Source organism: Myotis yumanensis, unplaced genomic scaffold (assembly GCF_028538775.1).
Source record: "Myotis yumanensis isolate MYYU_CA2020_CCGP unplaced genomic scaffold, mMyoYum1.0.hap1 SCAF_8, whole genome shotgun sequence".
NCBI classification, from domain to species: Eukaryota; Metazoa; Chordata; class Mammalia; order Chiroptera; family Vespertilionidae; genus Myotis; species Myotis yumanensis.
In genome coordinates, this window is record NW_027223759.1 from 8946064 (window position 1) to 8965677 (window position 19614).

The 19614-nt window shown below is 46.3% G+C and overlaps 1 protein-coding gene across 2 annotated transcripts in view; it reads left to right on the top strand.

Annotated features, from left to right (window-relative positions):
* Window positions 1-19614, top strand: part of AOX1 (aldehyde oxidase 1) — a 67045-nt gene that overhangs the window by 41079 nt on the left and 6352 nt on the right. For both annotated transcript variants that reach the window (XR_011472376.1, XM_070421790.1), the window contains exons 22-32: window positions 839-972; window positions 1820-1907; window positions 2751-2837; window positions 3661-3852; window positions 6228-6455; window positions 11556-11651; window positions 13739-13867; window positions 14525-14599; window positions 16473-16525; window positions 17760-17874; window positions 19385-19450. Coding sequence is in view for 1 of the 2 variants with exons in the window: in XM_070421790.1 (XP_070277891.1) it covers window positions 839-972; window positions 1820-1907; window positions 2751-2837; window positions 3661-3852; window positions 6228-6455; window positions 11556-11651; window positions 13739-13867; window positions 14525-14599; window positions 16473-16525; window positions 17760-17874; window positions 19385-19450 (1263 nt within the window). In the remaining variant the exon portion in view is untranslated. The remainder of the gene's footprint in view (window positions 1-838; window positions 973-1819; window positions 1908-2750; window positions 2838-3660; window positions 3853-6227; window positions 6456-11555; window positions 11652-13738; window positions 13868-14524; window positions 14600-16472; window positions 16526-17759; window positions 17875-19384; window positions 19451-19614) is intronic.

Sequence of the window (19614 nt, forward strand, 5' to 3'; positions counted from 1 at the left end):
CAGCATGCATATAAAACAGGAGGGTTAATACAAGGACCGGCCACGCTGGGATGGAGGATGCCCCTTAGAGGTGGCTAGTCTAAGCATCATGGTGAAAGTAAGGGGAACAAAGCAGAGGGGTCCTGATTCAGTAGGGTTGTTACCAGAGCAGTGTTGTTACAGAGCAAGTGGAATGTGGGAATGTGGAGAAGGAGGCCTGTAGAAGGTGGAACACTAAGAAGGGTCAAGCAAACTCCATTCTAGTCCTGTTCTGCTTCCCACGTCCTGTGTGACGTTGGGCCCCTCACTTCATCCCTTTTGGGCTCCCTAGTTATAAAAATGAGTTGTGAAGACCTCTAAACATTAGGATGTAAAAAAGAGCAAGACCTGCATCCAGAGAAGACCTACTGGCCAACTACAGCAGTAATCCAAACAGGAGGTGAGAAGAGAGCACTTCCCAGAGGAAAGGGGTAGAATACATGGGAAGACCTACCTGAACGAGGTTTGGAAGGCCGAAAACCTCACTGCTTCGGGAACCATATCCCCAGGGATCAGTGTGAAAGGATACTTTGAGTATAGTTCATGGGGAAAATTGGTAAAATATTATCAGCACAGAAATATCTCATTGCTACTGAATGGACTACTCAATATTAATGATAGTTTTGGCAATGTCACTGTAGCCAAATCCCACTAAGATGAGCATGGATGCATGCCTAGGTCATTGGAAAGTGTCCTGTTACTTAGTATAACCACACAGTTCGTGTATCATATACAAGATTATAGAATCAAAACGTGGAAGGGCGTCCCACCTCCCTTGCTACTGATGGATTAGATTAATGAGAACTGTCATCATTCCCAGGACATCGTTGCTTCGGTCTTGAAGCTGCCGGCGAACAAGGTCATGTGTCATGTAAAGCGTGTTGGCGGAGCATTCGGGGGGAAGGCGTTTAAGACTGGCGTCATGGCAGCCATCACCGCATTTGCAGCAAACAAGTAAGTGGAACAAATCTGCTAAATAGGCTAAAAATTAAATGAGGCTGTGCTGAATATTAGCAATATCAGAATTATAGAGAAAGAACCAGGGTGAAGATTATTTAAAATCACAGACACTACCAGTTATTACAACTTTTTTATCCTATATTGTCAAACTACATACTAAAAGAACCAAAATGAGAATCAATTACTGAAAAAAATAAAAACCACAGTGGACATACTAAAGTGTTTACCTGGAGAGCAGACAGAAACAGGTCCTGAAAGGGTGGAGCTTACTTATCCTTAGCATGTGTGTGTGTGTGTGTGTGTGTGTGTGTGTGTTCCCTTGACTTAAATGGAGGTTCTGCTTTTGTTATGCTTACCTTTGTTTAAATTACCATTTTCCTTCAAGAATCTCAAAATATTTCCCTAGGAATTGTCTTTGAACAGGTTCTCCTAGAAGGCTCCCTTTCTGTGCTGAGAGCATAGGTCAGGTCCTCTATCCCATGACACAAAAAGGCCTTGATTCCAGACCTGTCTTCTTGGGGAGCCCTTGGCAATCACACCACCTGAGTGTCTCCATTGGGAACTGGTCTTTGGACTCTTTGCCTCTGGCGGAGGTTGTTGGCACAGGGTGAAGTACTCCCAGAGCAATACTGTGGAGCACCCCAGAGCCCCCCTCCCATAAGCAGTGAATGCCAGCCATGGTGCCCTGACCGACTGTGTACACTTGAGATGGGCACAGCCTGGGCTCAGGGAGTAGCTCTGCTCTGTCAGCTTGGATGCCACTCAAGCTGTCACAAGGGGTTACATAAACCCTGGGTGATACTTATGTGGTATCTACCTCTCTCGATTTTTTCTGTGTTAGACATGGCCGTGCAGTCCGCTGCATCCTGGAGCGGGGAGAAGACATGTTAATAACCGCGGGCCGCCACCCTTACCTTGGGAAGTACAAAGTGAGTAGAAGAAGTGAGAGAGGATTCGTGTTGTATGTTTACTCATGTTGTAACGTTCCCTAAGTGCAGAGGCAGCACCTGGCTACTCTGTAATGGGGCATAACAACGAGCAAACTACTAGTAACTGGGCTTCTGTTTAACTTTCTATTTCTTGTGCTAATTGCTTGGTTACTGGCTGGTAGGATTGGGACTTTGCTGCTTAGCCCATAGATGACAATTTGTGAAAAGTGCTGGCTGGTACTGGCTGATCCAGAGGAAATAACTGGAAAACATATGAGTATATAAGTCCATGAAAGTAGATCTGATAAGCATACTATTCTCACCTATAAAAAAGAGATAAAAATAGAATGATTCCTATAACAACAGTGTTACATGAAATTATAATGATTTGCCAGCAGGTTCTTCATTTTTAGGTATATCAGGGTATTTTTGTAGAACTGTCCCAGAAAATTTTCCATAGCAGAAAATAATTATGATTTTGCTTTATAAGGAAGAAGTTTATTTGTCCATTTTTTAATCAGGTTGTTTGTTGTTTTGCTGTTGTGTTGAATTCGTTCTTTATACATCCTGAATGTTAACCCTTTAACTGATATACGATTGACAAATATTTTATCCCACTCTCTGGGTTGTCTTTTCACCCTGTTGATTGTGTCCTTTGATATATAGAATTTTTAAATTTTGATGTCATCCAGTTTATCCATTTTTTCTTTTGCTGACTCTGCTTTTGGCATCATATCCAAGAAATCATTACTGAATCCAATGTCATGAAGCTTTCACAAGTGACAGAGCACACTTAGACTCGGCCCCCCACACGTGTGTCAGAGGCCAATTCTCTTTCCGCAGGCGGGGTTCATGAAGGACGGCAGGATCCTGGCCCTGGACATGGAGCACTATGGCAATGGAGGCGCCTCCCTGGACGAGTCATTATTTGTAAGTTTTAAGGAGCAAGTTCACATTCTGGAAAGTGTTATATAAAATGGTTTAATCTAGAAAATTTCCAATAGCCACATATATTTCATTATGAAAGCAGAAAGACCCTCATTGCAGGGATAGCCACATGATATTGGTGCCCCACTGTGAGCCCGAAGATATTGGCTAAGTCTGCACCTGTGTGCCATCTCCATGTTTCCTGTACTCCCAGCTCTTTCCCCAGGTGCAAGCATTAGACCTCAGCCCTACTGACACCTGGGACTGGACAATTCTTTGTGGTGGGGCCTGTCCTGTGCATTGTAGGATGTTTAGCGGTATTTTGGCCTCTACCCAGCAGATTTCAGTGGCACAGCTACCCTCCAGTCCTAGCAACCAAAGCTGTCTCCAGACACGGCCAAGTGTCCCAGGGGTAAAGAGGGCCAAATTGCCCCTCATTGAGAACCAATGCGTTCAACCAAATGCCCAAACATTTTTTTTCCTGTTTTCTAGGATTTATACTCAGTACATTCTATGGATTCAGTGGTTAGGGCCTATGCATGCTTCACAGACTTTTGAAATGTTTGAAACCTGGAAAAAAAAATGCATCTGCTCTACTAGTAAAATATGAAGATAAAAAATGATTTCAAAAGAAAAATTATCCCAATCCCTAAATATTATCTTGCAGCAAAGATGAATTTAAGTTGAGCTCTGCGTCTGTTTGAACATGTTTGATGTGAGGGAGAGGTGGCTGGACATTTCTGGCCTGCTCTTGGTCTGAGCTCTCAGGATGGTACAACAGGGACAGAGGACAAGGTCTCATCACATCAACTCTGGGTTTTCCCAGGTGCTGGAAATGGGACTCCTGAAGTTGGATAATGCTTACAAGTTCCCCAACCTGCGTTGCCGAGGGTGGGTGTGCAGAACCAACCTGCCACCCAACACGGCTTTGCGTGGGTTCGGCTTCCCGCAGGCAGGGCTGATCACCGAAGCCTGCATCACCGATGTGGCAGCCAAGTGTGGCTTGTCCCCTGAGAAGGTAAGACTAAATTAGTCCCACGTACAAAGATACCGACTTTTCAAGGTAGGAGGGCCACTGGAGGCCATTCATGCTGAGGAGTACGAGGCCTGTTGGTGCTAAGTGATTTGCCCTGGGTAACCCAACTCACCAGGGACCCCAAGTTCAGTGATCCCTGTTTCACTCAGGGTGCTTCTCAAAAATCCTGGGCACAGGGCAAAGGGGGTAGAGAATGGGAGACATCTGTAATACTGTCAACAATAAATAAAAATTTATAAAAAGATCTATTAAAAATTTATAAAAAGATTTATTAAAAAATTTATAAAAATCCTGTACTCATTTTTCTTGGTTATAAAATGGGGAATTCAGAAGGTTAATCACTACTGTATCTTCCAGGCATATGGCCCAAAATTCTATCAGAAGTTTTAATACAACAAGGAAATCTCCTTTAAAACATATCATGTTTCTGATGTATTATTGCAACCATTTTCTAACCAAGAGCATAAAATAAACCCTGGGGCCCAGGAGATACTGAAGAGTGAGCATTGGATTCCAACTCATTTAGTGAGAAATCTCCATTGGTTGGGGTGTAATTGCTACCGACAGGTTCTGTCACCCCTTCTTTCCTCACTCCTTCAGCGTCTCAGGCAGCTGTCACCGAGTTCCAGTCCCTTCATCCACAATGGTCTCCTTTCAGTTCTTCAAGTCTCAGTCTCAACTCTGTCATTAACAGCTCTGTTCCCTTCCCTGCAACTCTTGCCCCCAGGGTCCTGGCGTGGAGTTAGGTGGGGGACTCGGTGCTCTCTGCCCCTTCTCCCTGTGTCTTATGCTGCAGTGTTGGGGCAGGAGGAAGGGAGGACCAGGAAAACAGGCAGCATCTGCCCGTGGGACTGCTCCCTGTGAGCTCTCTGTCCTCTCCTTGGTTAGATGCAGCCACTTCTCAAGTGTCTTGTATCTGGGCTCCATTTCTGCCAGTTCTCTTGAAAATTGACAGTCCTCTGTGATGGGGAGTTTAATCTCACCTGCCCTTTAACTGGCCCCTCAGGCGGCATCCCCTGATGCCCATCCCCTGTGCCCTATGCTGCAGCCATCCTTAGAAAGCCCCTAACTTCTTTCCCCCGCAGCCTGAGAACCTGTGACCATAGGCAGGAGCCATCTTCATGTCTCTTGAACTTGTGGGGGACCCTTCCTGGCCATCAGACGACAGCCTCTCTCCCCAATGCTCTGTCACACTTGGTAGTGCCAGGGAAGAACATCAGATAATGCCCGCCTTTCATCCCCTGGGGAAGTTGAGGGAAAGAATGGCCACCCTTACAAACAGTGCCTTAGCCCTAGTTGGTTTGGTTCAGTAGACAGAGCGTCAGCCTGCAGACTGAAGGGTCCTGGGTTTGATTCCGGTCAAGGGCATATCCCTGGGTTTTGGGCTCAATCCCCAGTATGGGGCCTACAGGAGGCAGCCAATCAATGATTCTCTCTCATTATTGATGTTTCTATCTCTCTCTCCCTCTCCCTTCCTCTCTGAAATCAATACAAATATATTTAAAAAACAAAAACCACTGCCTTGCACAAAATGGCACAGCTCACTAACTTCCAGTGATCTTTTTTTTAATTATTATTTATTTATTTATTTTATTGCTTAAAGTATTACAAAGGGTATTACATATGTGTCCTTTTTTTCCCCCCGCCCTTGACAATACCCCGGCTTCCCCTACCAGTGATCTTTTTATGATGATCCGGGAATTTTTTAGGAGGATGGGGAGACTAGATGTGTGTAATGGCCCTTGTCAGCTTTGAGGCCTCAGCTGCCAAGTTTTCTCAACTGAGAATGTGATCTACTTGACTTTTCATTCTCAGCTGTCGGTCTGTCTTCAATTCTGGGAGTTCAGGAAGAATTCTACTCGGTGCTTCAGACAGGCTGGGGTCGAACATTTTCACTGGTTTTTCACCACAGTTATGGATTCTATGTAAACAAACTTTCACATTTTCCTTTTGGAAGGAAGTGATCTTAACTTGCCACGGCATCTCTATCATCTGAATCATGCAGATCATGTAGCCTGGAAATTAAATTCGGGATTATCCTTCAGCAATTATTCATCCAGTATTAAGAGTCCACAGTGTACCTGCACTGGGTTAGTTCTGTGAGAAGCACAAGGAAAGGATGCCTTCCCTTAACTTACATAAGAGCAGCATGGGCAGCATGGAAGTGGTAACATTTGACAGAGGCTCCGAGTAAAAGAGACTGTTATACGTTGGGAAAGGCTTCAACGAGGCGTACATTGAACTCAGTTTGGGCCTTACTGGAGGAGCAGATTTTGACTAGGAGGACAGTGGATGGAAGAGTCTATCTGCCAAGTCTCCTCACCCCCATTTTTTTTTCATCTCCTTCCCTTTTATAGGTCCGAATGATAAACATGTACAAGGAAATTGATCAAACACACTACAAACAAAAGATTAATGCCAAGAACCTGATCCAGTGTTGGAGAGAATGTATGGCCATGTCTTCCTACACCCTGAGGAAAGCAGCTGTGGAAAAATTCAACTCGGAGAATTCCTGGAAGAAGAAGGGGCTGGCCATGGTCCCCGTGAAGTTTCCTATTGGCCTTGGATCCCGGGCTGCTGGCCAGGTCAGTTCTCCAAACAGACAAATGAAAAGGTGTTCAGGAAGCTTTCCATGGAGGTGAATTAGCCATATGGCTGCAATATCTGCTTGCTAAATGTCACCAAAGTTGGGCTCAAGCACACTGGCTTTTCTCTAGAGGAGACCAGAGCCTCTTTGCCCACATCCCCAGGTTGGTGACAAGCATCCCTCCTGGGAAATTGGGAGACCCAGTTTCTACTCCTGGCCCTAGTATGAAGCAGCTGAGCCAACTCACTTGGCCCCAGATTGCTCCAATATAAAATCAAAGGTGGGACCAATGACTGCCAAGACTCTTCTTTCAGCTCCTCTGTGCTTCAGTGTCTCTGGGCTGTGAAGTAGAAACAGGCAGCTGCAAGGCTGAGGGGTAAATTAAACGATAAGTAGATCATTTAAAGAATTCTTAGAACACAATTTTAGGAATTTATTCACTTCATAGCCATTGAAAGTGTGAAGAGGAAGACTAAAAATCTATTCTTATAGTTTAATTTCTTTTATTGATTAAATAAACTCCCTGCTTGGTTGCTAAATCCCACTTATTATTACCATGTCTTCCTTCTTGAATGCAACTTACTGAAGAAGGACTGGTCTCTCCTTGCTCATTGTATAGCTGTGATGTGGGACCCTATTATATATATTGGGCCTAAACTGGCAGTTGGACATCCCCCAAAGGGGTTCCAGATTGGAGAGAGTGCAGGCTGGGCTGAGGCCTCCCCCTCCCCCAGTGCACAAATTTCATGCACTGGACCTCTAGTGTGTGTGTGTGTGTGTGTGTGTGTACTCTCTCCAATCTGGAACCCCTTTGGGGGATGTCCAACTGCCAGTTTAGGCCCGATCCCGGGGATCAGGCCTAAACTGGCAGTCGGGCATCCCTCTCACAATCTGGGACTGCTGGCTCCTAACTGCTCACCTGCCTGCCAGCCTGATCACCTCTAACCGCCCCTCCTGCCAGCCTGGTCACCCCACGCAGCCTGCTGTTCAGTCATCTGGTCGTCCCTCACTAACCCCCTTGCCGGCCTTGTCACCCCATGCAGCCTGTTGTTCAGTCGTTACTGCTAATGTGATGGTGTCCCAGAAAATTTGCATTTTCCTCTATTATTAGCATATATATATATATATATATATATTTTTATATATGAATATCATGGCAGAGCCTCAATATGATTGTCACCCCTTTGCATTATTCACACCTTTGGCTGAGGCCTGATGAAGATGTGGCAGATGTGCTGACAGAATACTGATAAATGGGGGTGGGGCTGTGAGGGACACTAGTGTGTAGGCTGGGAGTCGAGGGAGTAGAGGAGGCCAAGAGAAGTGGGAAGGTCCTTCCCTCATCCCCATAGCCATCCGTTCACCTGCCCATCCAGATTCAGCTTTGGTGTAATCATTAGAACATTTCATGCAGTTTTGATTGTAGCTGGATTCACCCAGAGGAGCAATGTGACATGACAAGGGGTGATCTTATTACAGTCGAACCATCTCTTGTCTGTTTGTGATGACAAAAACCAACACAGAGTCGTTTAGTCATCTGCACCCCATTTACCCAGATGAGTGGGACAGTCAAAACGCTGGGGTTGAGGAATAAAGACAAAAACAAGGTTATTCAAAAGAAAGGAAAGGGGGAAAGTGCCACTAGAAAAGGAGTAGTGAGCGGGGAGTCTTGGTACACAGTTTTGGGGAAACTGATTTGCCGGTAGCTGGCAGCCAGTCTGGACTGCTGTCCTGGTGCAGGCTGGCTGGGGTCCCAGGACAACAGCCGCCTCGTTTGTGGGTTGTAGGAAGAGCCGTGAGCTGTAGGCTGTGGTAGGCATGGCAGCTGTCTCTGCTTAATGGCTGCCATCACTTAACATCTGGCCTCTGGGGGACCAGGTCTGTCTCATTTTCCTCATCAGGAATTTCTCAAAAAATTAGATTTAAAAAATAATGAGGATGGCTAAGCTCCCATTACGTTTATAAGTACTTTTAGCTTTTATTGCATTCAACCCTCAGATCAACCTATAAGATTTGTAGCCTTGTCTCGGGGATGAGAAATGGAGGCTCCAGAGCTTAAACGACTTGTACGAGTCCCATAGCTGCTGAGAGGCGGGCTCGGGGCCAGAAGCAGGGCATTCTCAGCCTTTTCGTGGAAACTGAGGTGGGATTCAACTCAGCTGGGAAGAAACCAGACAGCAGCCACCAGTACAACTTCATTCTCAAAGACCACTGAGAAGTGGGCCCAGCCACCAGGCCTTCCCCCACCCGCCGGAAACTAACCAGCGCCCATGTTTAAAACATCAGCTTAGGGCTGACTCACAGCATCGGGAGCAGCCAAGCTGCTTCCCGTGCCAGATGCTGAAAGGCTACTCTGACGCCAACCAAGCAGGAGGGAACTAGAAGTGATGTTCGAGCCCCTTCTGTGTGTAAGGCCCGAGGCTGAATGATTTGTAATTTCCCACTTGACTGAGCCCCTGTCTGTTGGGTAGGTGTGATCGTATTTTATAAACTGCGTCCATCGAGGTTCGCTCTCTGGCCCAAGGACATGCAGCCAGTGAGTGACAGAGCAGGGATCGGACTTCAGGACTGGGGGAGGGGGGACACAGGGATGCCTTTATCATTCCACGCCGCCTCCCTGAGCAGAAGTTGCCCTGTGCTCCCCACAGCGGAGGGGCCAAGCACACCTCACCTGCATCATATTTCATTCCTAACCGTGAACACGGAAGGACACACGGTAGTTAAGTAACCTCTGTCTTCCCAGTGTCCTGGGATGGAGTCTAGAGCAGAGCAGGAACGCACATGTTTGAATGGCTCAGACATTTGGGGATCTGTGGGACCAAAGCAAGCGTCTCACCAACACCGGCAGTCACTGCTCGAAGATTTAAATGTCACCGACGCAGTCCCCAGTTTATCCCTCAGAGCCGTCTGTTCTAGCTCTCCAGTTGTGCCGATTGCGTGGGTGAAGCTCCGTGGGATTGTCTTTTGTGGGGCTCACAGTGAACCATCCGGTGGTGCCATTTCACGGAACCAAATGTGACATTTGAAACGGCTCCAGGAGACGGCAGTGGTACATGGAACCAGGAACTTGGCAGCCCCTGATAGGAACGCTGCCCTGGGCCCGTGGGCAGAGCACCGCTGCCAGCAGGCCACACAGTGTGAGAGAGGCGCCACCCACTGCCATTGTCCCTCAGCCTCAGGCGCCAGCTGCGAACTTCACTCGCCACATCTGACATGCCAGCGGAGCCAAGGACACCAAACACGGAGCCCACAAGCTCAAGAAGCAGAGAGAATGGCCGTGTTGTTGCAAATTCACTTATCAAACCTTTATCGAGCGCTCGCTGGGCGTGAGAGGCTGTGCTGCATTCCAAGGGATGCCCCAGGTTCTTCTTTCAGGGGCTCACGTTCTAGCAGAGCACAGGGAGGTGCCATAGAAGGGAGCCCGGAGCAGCCACTGCCGCAGCACCAGCTGGCATCCCAAGCACGCCCCCAGGGCAGCCAGCTCTGGGCTCTCTGTAGAGGAAGCCACGCTTTGTCTTTATTATTTTGAGAATAAGTGGCCAGGAGCAGAAGACAGTGTTTCCAGGAACGGTGTGTCAACAGACAGTACAGTGCACTCTGCTGCATCTTCCCAAGGCCCGGGCTGGTTATTATGGCACCATGCCTTCCCGAAGGCGCTGAAATTCTCCCCTGGGCTGGGAAGGTATGTGCCTTTGTCCTCAGAGAAGGGGTAACCCAGGTCCCTATTTCCCCATACTTCCCTAGTTTGCACTGGGACCAGGTGACTAGAGTGTCTTATTTGGAATAGTAGAGGCTTCTGCTTGCCATTCGCTGGAGTAATGCGGGCCTTTGGGCACCAATAAAGAGGCAGTTCTCCACATGTGGCCTGTGGCTGGCAGATGGCTAAGGAGGCCCTCCCGGGGCAGAGAATGGGCCCAGGAATGCAGTCCTTTCCTTGGAATGTATCTGGTGATTGACATGTGAGTCCGTCGACTTTGGTTTAGGACCAGGGTTGTTTAGAAGTCATCTCAGTGAGTCATAAAGCCTTACTCAGATTTTAGCTTTATTAGATGGAAATTAGCTTGTTACAGAATTTTCTGAAGGCTCCGCCTTTACAAATCCTAGATAACTGTGCCACTCTGACCGAAGCTTAGAGGCTAAGACACCTGGCCAATAGAGCTCTGTGTGACCCCGGCAGCTGCAGCCCACACCAGTGGAGCTGCTGCACGGGGTGCCTCGCAGGCCTTGCTGAAGCACAGCGCTAGGGGCCTTTCTTAAAACCGTGCGCGTTAATATTGCTCTTACACTGGAGACGCAGCCTGAGAATGCTGCCCTGTTTAATGCAGTTTCCTGCGCTGTCTCCATACTCCCTGGTTTAGCACGGGCGGACTTGCAAGACGGCATATTCTAGTTAATTGTAAAACATGTTTAGCTTAGAGTTGGGATGTTTCCGATCACAGCCGCCTTTAATTCTGTGAGCAGTTTGGTTCCTTCTGGATCGCTGCGGGGAGCTGTACAGCTAGATAAGATCACTTCCAGGTTCCCTTTCAACTGAAGCTCCGAAATGCTGTGCCAAGATGAGTGAGAGTGGGCTTAGCTCACTTTGCAGTGAGAAAATTATCTGTTTCATCTTACTTGGATTTTCATGTTTGCTTCTCTATAGCAACCTACAACTGTGGGACTATGTGTTCACATTAAGTAATTCTTCTCCCTCTTCCTCTATCTACATTTATCTTTGCTTGTTAAAACCGACAACCCCTCCCCCAAACCTATATCGTCACCCCACCCATGTTGGGGGATCCTTAAAAGGTACCAGGCAGTAACCTCAGATGTCCCACTGAGGACATAGTAGCTCAAAGAGCAGGGTCCTGACCCAGACTCGAAGCTACCCAGCAACACTCTGGCCTCTCGTGGGTGACCATGGGGGGCCCCAGCATTGCCCTGGCTTTGCTCAGTGCTCTCAGGGTGACGCGAAAAGTGTCCAGGAAAAGTGTCTATGTATATTTTGGCCGGTGATGGAAGGGAAGGGATCATTTCCAGGGAAAATGTTTTCATTGACAAGACATATGATAATATCAGTCAAAAGATCATGGAAGCTGTTTGTATCTCTTTTGCTTAGGCTGCTGCCCTGGTTCACATTTATCTAGACGGGTCCGTGCTGGTGACTCACGGAGGAATTGAAATGGGGCAAGGGGTCCACACGAAAATGATTCAGGTAAGGACGCAGATCATTGGGTGAAGTGGGGTGTGCCTGAGAGAGAAACCGCGGGTGCACATTCTCGGTTCCAAAGTCAAAAGGAGAGGGGACTTTAGCTTTGTCCACTTCCGAGATGAAGCTACAAGCAGAAACTGGGTTAACCATCCAGTTTGTAACGGACCCTCTTACAAGGAGGTGGCAGAAGAGTCTTGAGTTGTCTCATTGCTGAACAAGGCTCTGTGGTAATTGGCCGCTTTCCTTTGGACATAAGAACAAATGAGTTGTCTTTTTTAAACCTTTGCTGGAAAAATAGAAAGATGTGTAAATTCTGATGTGCTGCACTATTTCTGGCTTTTTCATAGTAAGGACTCTTAAAAAACGGATACTATAAATTACATGTGATATTACTAATCAAACTTTACCAGTTTTCTCATGGCTCCTTTACTTTAGATTAATTTTTAGGTACTGTTTCTATTTTGCTAATCATACCAGTAATAACAGAGGTTGAAAGACATTTGTAAGAGGCAAATAATTCTTTTTTAGAAGATCCTACACAATTCCATCATTTAGCAATAATTACTGTTTTTGAGCCCTTTCCCATCTTGATTTTTTTAAAATATATTTTTCATTGATTTCAGAAAGGAAGGGAAAGGGAGAGAGAGAAACATTAATGAGGAGAGAAAATAATTGATCGGCTGCTTCCTGCACACCCCACACTGGGGCTTCAGCCCACAACCTGGACATGTGGCCCGACCAGGAATTGAACTGTGACCTCCTGGTTCATAGGTCGACACTCAACCACTGAGCCACGCCGGCTGGGCTTGACTTTTCTCTTTTTCCAAAAATTGCCAACATGCTGTGTATAGGCTTTTGTACCCTGGTTTTTCACCTGTCCTTCCACAGAGTGAGCCCTGCTTCCTGGCACTAGAAGCCTTTGCCCTCATGACTTGTAATTGCTGCACGGGGTTGTCTATATAATTTATTGAACCTTCCCTGATGGGTGAACATTTCCGTGAATATTTTTACAGAAGCCTGTGATCAAGTTAGTGACTGTTTTCTTAGAACAGGTTCTCAGAAATGGAATTACTAGTCACAGAGTGTGCCTTAAATCATTGGGCACATATTACTAACTTGTTTTCCAGAATGTAGCCATCTCATTACACCACTAACCAACGTTATATGCTATGGGCTGTTTTAAAATTGTAGATAAATTGATAGGTGAATGATTGTACCTCATTATTGCTTTAATTTGCATTTTTTTCTGAGTAGAGAAATGTTGACTATACATTTTCTCTCATATAATCAGTCACTTGAGAACTGTCTGGTCATAACTTTGCCCATTTGGGAGGTGAGACTTTGGTGTTTTCTTCAATGGGCCATCAGAACTTTATGTCTGAACTGATGCACTTCATGTAGACAATCTTCTGAAAGTCAGTGGTATAGCAGGACTCCCTATGACCATGGCCTTGTCACAGCTATGAGCAAATTCTATTCAGCTATCCTGCTTGCAGGAAAGAGGAGAATTTTGAATGCGCTGCAGTTAGTAATATGATTTTGCCTCCGAGCACTAGAAACAAAGGAAGAACACAGCGGCCAGCTAAGTCCTGTGCAGGCCAGCGGCCCTGGCACCGTCTCCTTTGAGATGGTGTTGGTGCTGCTGCTTTAACGAGGCCACTGTTCCTTCTCAGAAGTGCTCTTTCCTGCAGCCCCTCCGGGAATGCGGGGAGGGCATCGCCACTCTGAGAAGGTCAGCTCGCCTACAGTTTTACAGAGTGCAGCGCCGGAGAGGCCTCAACGGTGTTGATTTCATGATGACAAAGACATAAAGCACTTCTTCCTGCCGAGGCTTTGCTTCCTCTTCCTGACGCCATTGCACATAAGACAGTCAGAGACAAAGAACATGTGCTCAGCACTTGGGATCCAGACTAGCCACGGGTTTTTATTCGGAGGAACTTTGTGCGGCTGGAAGAATTTGTGCTTCTGCCCACCGGTCCCCAGTGGGCGAATCAGGGCTTCCTGCCGGTGCTACCTGTGGGCACGTGCATGGGCCTGTGACTCCCCAAAGTATCTGGAGAAAAACAAAACAACTCTCTTCTAAAATCCAGGTGGCCAGTCGTGAGTTAAGGATGCCACTGTCCAATGTCCACCTGCGTGGGACAAGCACAGAAACCGTCCCCAATGCGAACGTCTCCGGGGGCTCCGTGGTGGCGGATCTCAACGGGCTGGCAGTAAAGGTAAGGTCATTGCTGTGCCAGCCAGATCGTTAGCTCCATCAGGACCAACACGCGGGTGGCACTCGGAAGATGTTGGGAATTAATCCAGCTCTTAGCCCCTCCCCACACCCTCTCGGTGGAAAGTCCTTCCCCGGCTCAGTGGTGCAGCACCAGGCGCTCTGAGCTGGAAACGCCACCTCTTCTCCTCGCTCACTCCTGACATCTCACTGGTGTTCAGGTCATTTCCATTCTTCGCAAAAACATCTCTGTGGAGACATCTCTACCGCCCTGATTTGCTAACACGGCTGCTGGGTTCAGACCACAGCCCCTGCCCCGGCCACTGCGGGCTCTTTCTGCGCCCCAGTTACATTGCCTTCCACCTGGTTTCATGCTTCCACAGAGTAAACCTGACCAGGCTGTGCTTAAAAACAGTGGTGGGTGGTTCGCCAGCAGTTTTTGTGTGAAGTCCTGACTTCGCGTGGCTCCCAGCCTAGGCTGTCACCCGTCAGCCCACCCCTGGGAGACCTGTCACATCACCTCTTACAAGATGGGTCTCTTCCTTCTCTGTGTTCCTTGGGCCTCTTAAACAAGCCTGTGTAAGGGCACACGTCATGCGGTGTTGGTATTGGTGTTTGCGTGGAATTATGATTATAATTTTAACTAAAAAATAATCCCCAGGACGCTTGCCAAACTCTCCTAAAGCGCCTGGAACCCATCATCAGCAAGAATCCTCGAGGCACTTGGAAGGACTGGGTGAGAATCACTTTGTGTTTTATGTTAGAATGAAAGAGGGAGAGTGAAAGGGCTATGTATGAACTGGACATCAGTAGAAAGAGCATTTTAAGAGGTGCTGTAGTTACGTAAGGGTAAACAGAGGCCCTTGGGCTCTTGGCACGGGGAAATCATATCACAGGATGATGGAAGCACTTACATCTGAGAAAATCCTCTATCAGAGAAAAAGATGGTTTTTGTCTAGAACTCTTTTAAAATGCTTTAATATGTTTATTATTTTTATTTTAAATATCTTTACTGGGGTATAATTGACCTACAATAAACTGCACACATTTAAAGTGTACAACTTGATAAGTTTTGATATATGTGTACATATATGTAACTATCACCACAGTTAAGAGTGAACATACCCATCACCCCCAAAAGATGGGCAGTGTTCGTTTGTGCTCCATTCTCACTTATCCCTTCCTCCCATGCCCACCCCACCATCCCCAAACATATTGATCTGCTTTTTGTCACTAGAGATCAATTTGCTTTGTCTACAGTTTTATAAAAATTAAATCATATAGTATAAACTTTTTTTACAGCATAATGATTTGACTTTTATATAACTTACAAAGTGATTATCCTGATAAATTTAGTACTCATCTGACACCACACATAGTGATTACAATATTACTGATGGTACTTCCTATCAGAACTCCTACTTTAAGCAAGAACTAAGGTGTTTTCTAGATAATAGCTGTAAATCTGTTTGTTCTCCTTCTTTGGGTTCCACTGTTCCTACAATGGGAAGAAAACAGTTCCCAGTTCTCCTTCTATAAAACTAAAAACCATGTGAACACTTATTTAGAAATAGGAAAGCAAGCCATTGGCTATATATTCAACCAATAGTTGAAATGGAATGGAAATATTTAACTGCTTCCTTTGATCTACGTGTGATGTAGTTGGAAGAGAAAACACTCATTCAACCAGCAAATTTTTCAGAGTAATAGGTTCTAAAGCACCAGATGACATGGAATGGATATCAATAAAGGCTGGGAGCGTGTGCCATGATGACAGCTCTGGCATGTCACATTAGAAGCATGGGTCTGGAGGAAATAACATTTGGGAAGTCTTACTTAGAAATGGTTTCTTCTATTCCATAGAGTTAGGACTCGCTCTATAATTCATATTTATGGGAGCACTCAGTCCCTTTGGGGAATATTTATTCTGCCCTCTTGCCTGTGCTGCCTGGGCCCTGGAGGCTGAGGAGTCTGGTTGGAGAAACGCCAACGCACTGCGGTGAGATGCAGGGCAAGAGGCTCAGTCCTCCACCATTGGGCAGTGCTGCCATTCAGCCCACTTTCTGCTGTACAGTTGCACTTCTCCTATTTTCTTTCTCAGACTTGGGGACTTGGACCTAACCCCCATTTTCCCATCTATTAGTCATCTGTGTGTGCTGCAAAGTCAGGAGAACGTTTGCTTCAAATGGTACAATTTAGCACAAGATTACCTCTCTCCTATGACTGTTACGGATATATGGTGTTAAAATGAAACATGCAACCACTCATTGTTTCCTGAAATGTTTCATGTTAACAGGCTTAGTCTTTACAGATGACTGATCGAGAGTCTTTATGAGCAGAATATGTGCTGCCCAGCACAGTCCAGGCTGTCCGTGTAGCATGCCGTGGCATCACTGATGACAGTGACATACATTGAACAGGTGCTGGGACCACAACCAGTGAACCACACATACCGGCGGAGGTGGAGGATGCCGACAGGAATAAATTAATGTTGGTTCTTCCTAGTTGTGACCCCTGTGAGCTTTATGTAGCATACTGCAGTTAAAATGGAAGTTTCCAGTGATTCTGATTGAAACACCCTTATTGTGTCCCGACCCCCTCTTTCACAGGCGCAGGCGGCTTTCGACGAAAGCATCAGCCTCTCGGCCACCGGGTACTTCAGGTAACACGTCCTTTCTGTCTCGGCTCTGGGAAGCGGCAGGGGCATCTGGAGGAAGCATTTTGCTTCTGCTTGCAGCTGTGGCACCAACTGTACCTTCTAGTGACCCACTGTAATCAAAAACATTTAGCTGCCACTTAATCCAAATGTCCAGAAAGGTTGTTGTTGGGGGAAATAGGCCCACAAATAAAATGGGCCTATTATGAATCGATGGTTCGGATCCTACTGGGTAGTTCTAGAGGGTTCTCTGGGGCTAGTGAAGGGCACTGACAGGAACCTACAGCAGTGGCTGACCTTTTGTTGAAAACTCAGTATATTCCTTAACAAAGGTGGAAAAAAATGCAATAAAATCCATAATAAGATAAACAGCATTAACACTTTCCAGCTTGGCAAAAGATCAGAAATGTGACAATAACTATGTGTTATCAAGATGTGGAAAAAGTGGAACTCACGTGCTTTGGTAAACAATTTATCTGATTATTCAAATGGAGAGTGGAAGCCATCAGAGAGAGGCTGACCTGATTTGGGCACCTTGCCAGTTGTCCTGGGAGTCCCAGGCACTGTCTGGCTATGGAGAACAAGCACTGGAAGCATTTTTAATGGCCACCTCCAGGTTGGGGAAGCAGGAGAAAGGGGTAGGGAGTCCTGGAAAGCTGCTGGCTCTTCTCTTTTACCAGACATTCACTTGGTGTCCTTAAAGATGGGTTGATGGTGAACATGCATGTGGTGTCCTAGAAGATGGGTGGAAGGGGGACATGCATTTGGTGTCCTTAAAGATGAGTTGATGGTGGGAGTTTGGAGTATTCTCAAAGCAAGAGAGAGATAGCCTAGGTGCCTTATCCCTCACACAGGAGGCTAAATCCTGGGGCCAGAAAGACAAATAAACAGGTCAGTGTGAACCTTTGAAGTAGTGTGTTGTGTAAGAAGCAGGTGGAATTCCCCAATCTGATGACAGTAGGATTATCTGAGCCAATATTAGCTCAAAGCAATGGGGTAGATAACCATACAGTCAGCAGTTAACTTCCAGGCTTGTGGAGTCATTGGTAGGGAACAATTGGATGTTTTTATCAGGAAAAACAAATTTAATTAGGAAGAAGTAAATACTGATTTATGCAACATATTTATTGCAGGTATGTGCAAGCACATCATTGCACATGTCTACTCATCTGGTTTGCAGGACATACAAATCGAGCTCAGCTCTAATAACAACACTCCTCAAGCATTCTCTTTCCTCCAGGGGTTACGAGTCAAACATGAACTGGGAAACAGGCGAAGGCCATCCCTTCGAATACTTTGTTTACGGAGCTGCCTGTTCCGAGGTTGAAATAGACTGCCTGACAGGTGCTCATAAGGTCAGTACCGATGGGGAGGGTCTCCAGGCTGCACGCTGGATGCACCTCAACCCCACATACCCCTCTACTGAGCACCACGGAAGCACCAGGAATTTGGCCTAAAGACAATTCTCTGTATTATCAGAGGAAAATAGAAGCCCAGCAGTTCCCTTGGTGCTATGATTGCTCCCATGGAAAACAACCAGTGGCCTCTCTTCTTTACTTCCCTGGCCCTTTAATGGAATAAGGAAAGAAGCCACTTCAAGGAAGAAACACAGCCTACAGGGGGCTTCCATGTAGACTGTGGGGACCACTTTGGTGAAATGCCATCATATGGGTGCCAAGTCATAAGCACCCATACTCTGCCAACAAGACAGAAGCCACAGTCTTTAATAGCCTGATATTGGGGTGACATACGATTACTTCTGCCATATCCTATTGGTCACATAAACCAATCCTGGTAAAATGTCGGAAGGAACCACAAGAAGGCTTCATCCTTATGATACCAAGGTGTGGGGGTCATTTAGGGCCATCTTGAAGGCTGGCAGCCACAACCTAAAGCCACTCTCTCCAGCCCTGTAAGTCCTGTAACTCCACAGCTTTGAAAGTAAAAGCTTCACTCACACTGCAGACTTGAGAGCACCTCCCCTCCCCTCCGATGGGGGCCACTGGTCTCATGGACCCTTACTGCCTGATGTCAAAGAGAACTTTACACTTCATTATGTCTTTAAATAAGAGAGATGAGGGCCTGATGTTTTATTATAGTGGAACATTCCAGATCACTGATTTTCATAAGAAAAATGTCAGATGAAAGTCCCTCTTCAAAGAAGGACACTCTTGGGTTTCCTTCGTCCCATTAATAGTTATGAGTAGAATCTGTTTGCCATCGCCATTATGAAACCACTATGTCCCATCAGAGGTGGTGCAGGCTCGCCGGAGAGCCCAGGTGCTCCAGTAGCCCGGCTCCTCCTTGGTAGGTTACTGGAGAATTTTTAGTCACCAAGTTTCAATGTTAGATTTACTGTCTCTTCAGCTCTAAAAATGAAAAATCTAGAACAGCAGATAATCACTGAAAGACTTTTTTTGCTGATGCACCCTGAGTTCTGTGATTCGGGAAACGGCAAGCGGCCAGTTGGGTGTTGGGTTGTATAGTCACCACAAAGTTTCGCAATGAGGACCACGAGGGCCATAGAGGTTTTCTGTTTTCTGTGTCGTGTCTCATGTCATGCACTGGATTGAACTCAGTATGTTACATCACTCAGCTGGAATCAAAGCCAAGTCAATATTTTCCTCTCCTGTTGTTTCCAATAAAAATATTCAGTGTTTAAGCGGGTGGAGAGTATTTGTAGAACTCGGAAATTCATACATAATACACGTGGTAACATACAATGTTGCCTCTTTCTTCTGAAGTATAATGTGGCCCAAAGAAAGGTTCTATAGCCACGCCACCCTGACAGGACTATCTCTCAGCATTCCCTCCCTGTGCTGTGTTCGTCACAGTAAACATTCTAACTTTTTTTTTAATGACTAGAACATCAGGACAGACATCGTCATGGATGTTGGCTGCAGTATAAATCCAGCCCTTGACATAGGCCAGGTATGTGTGGGATTGACTTGCCTAACTTCCTGTGTGTAAAAGCCAAGGCTGCTATGGGATCTTCAGGGGAAACATCCCACCTAACTTATTCCTCATCTCCCTTTTCTACCCCGGAGTCAGAATCTTTCTATTCAGACCAGCCACACAACTCACATCTCTTACTG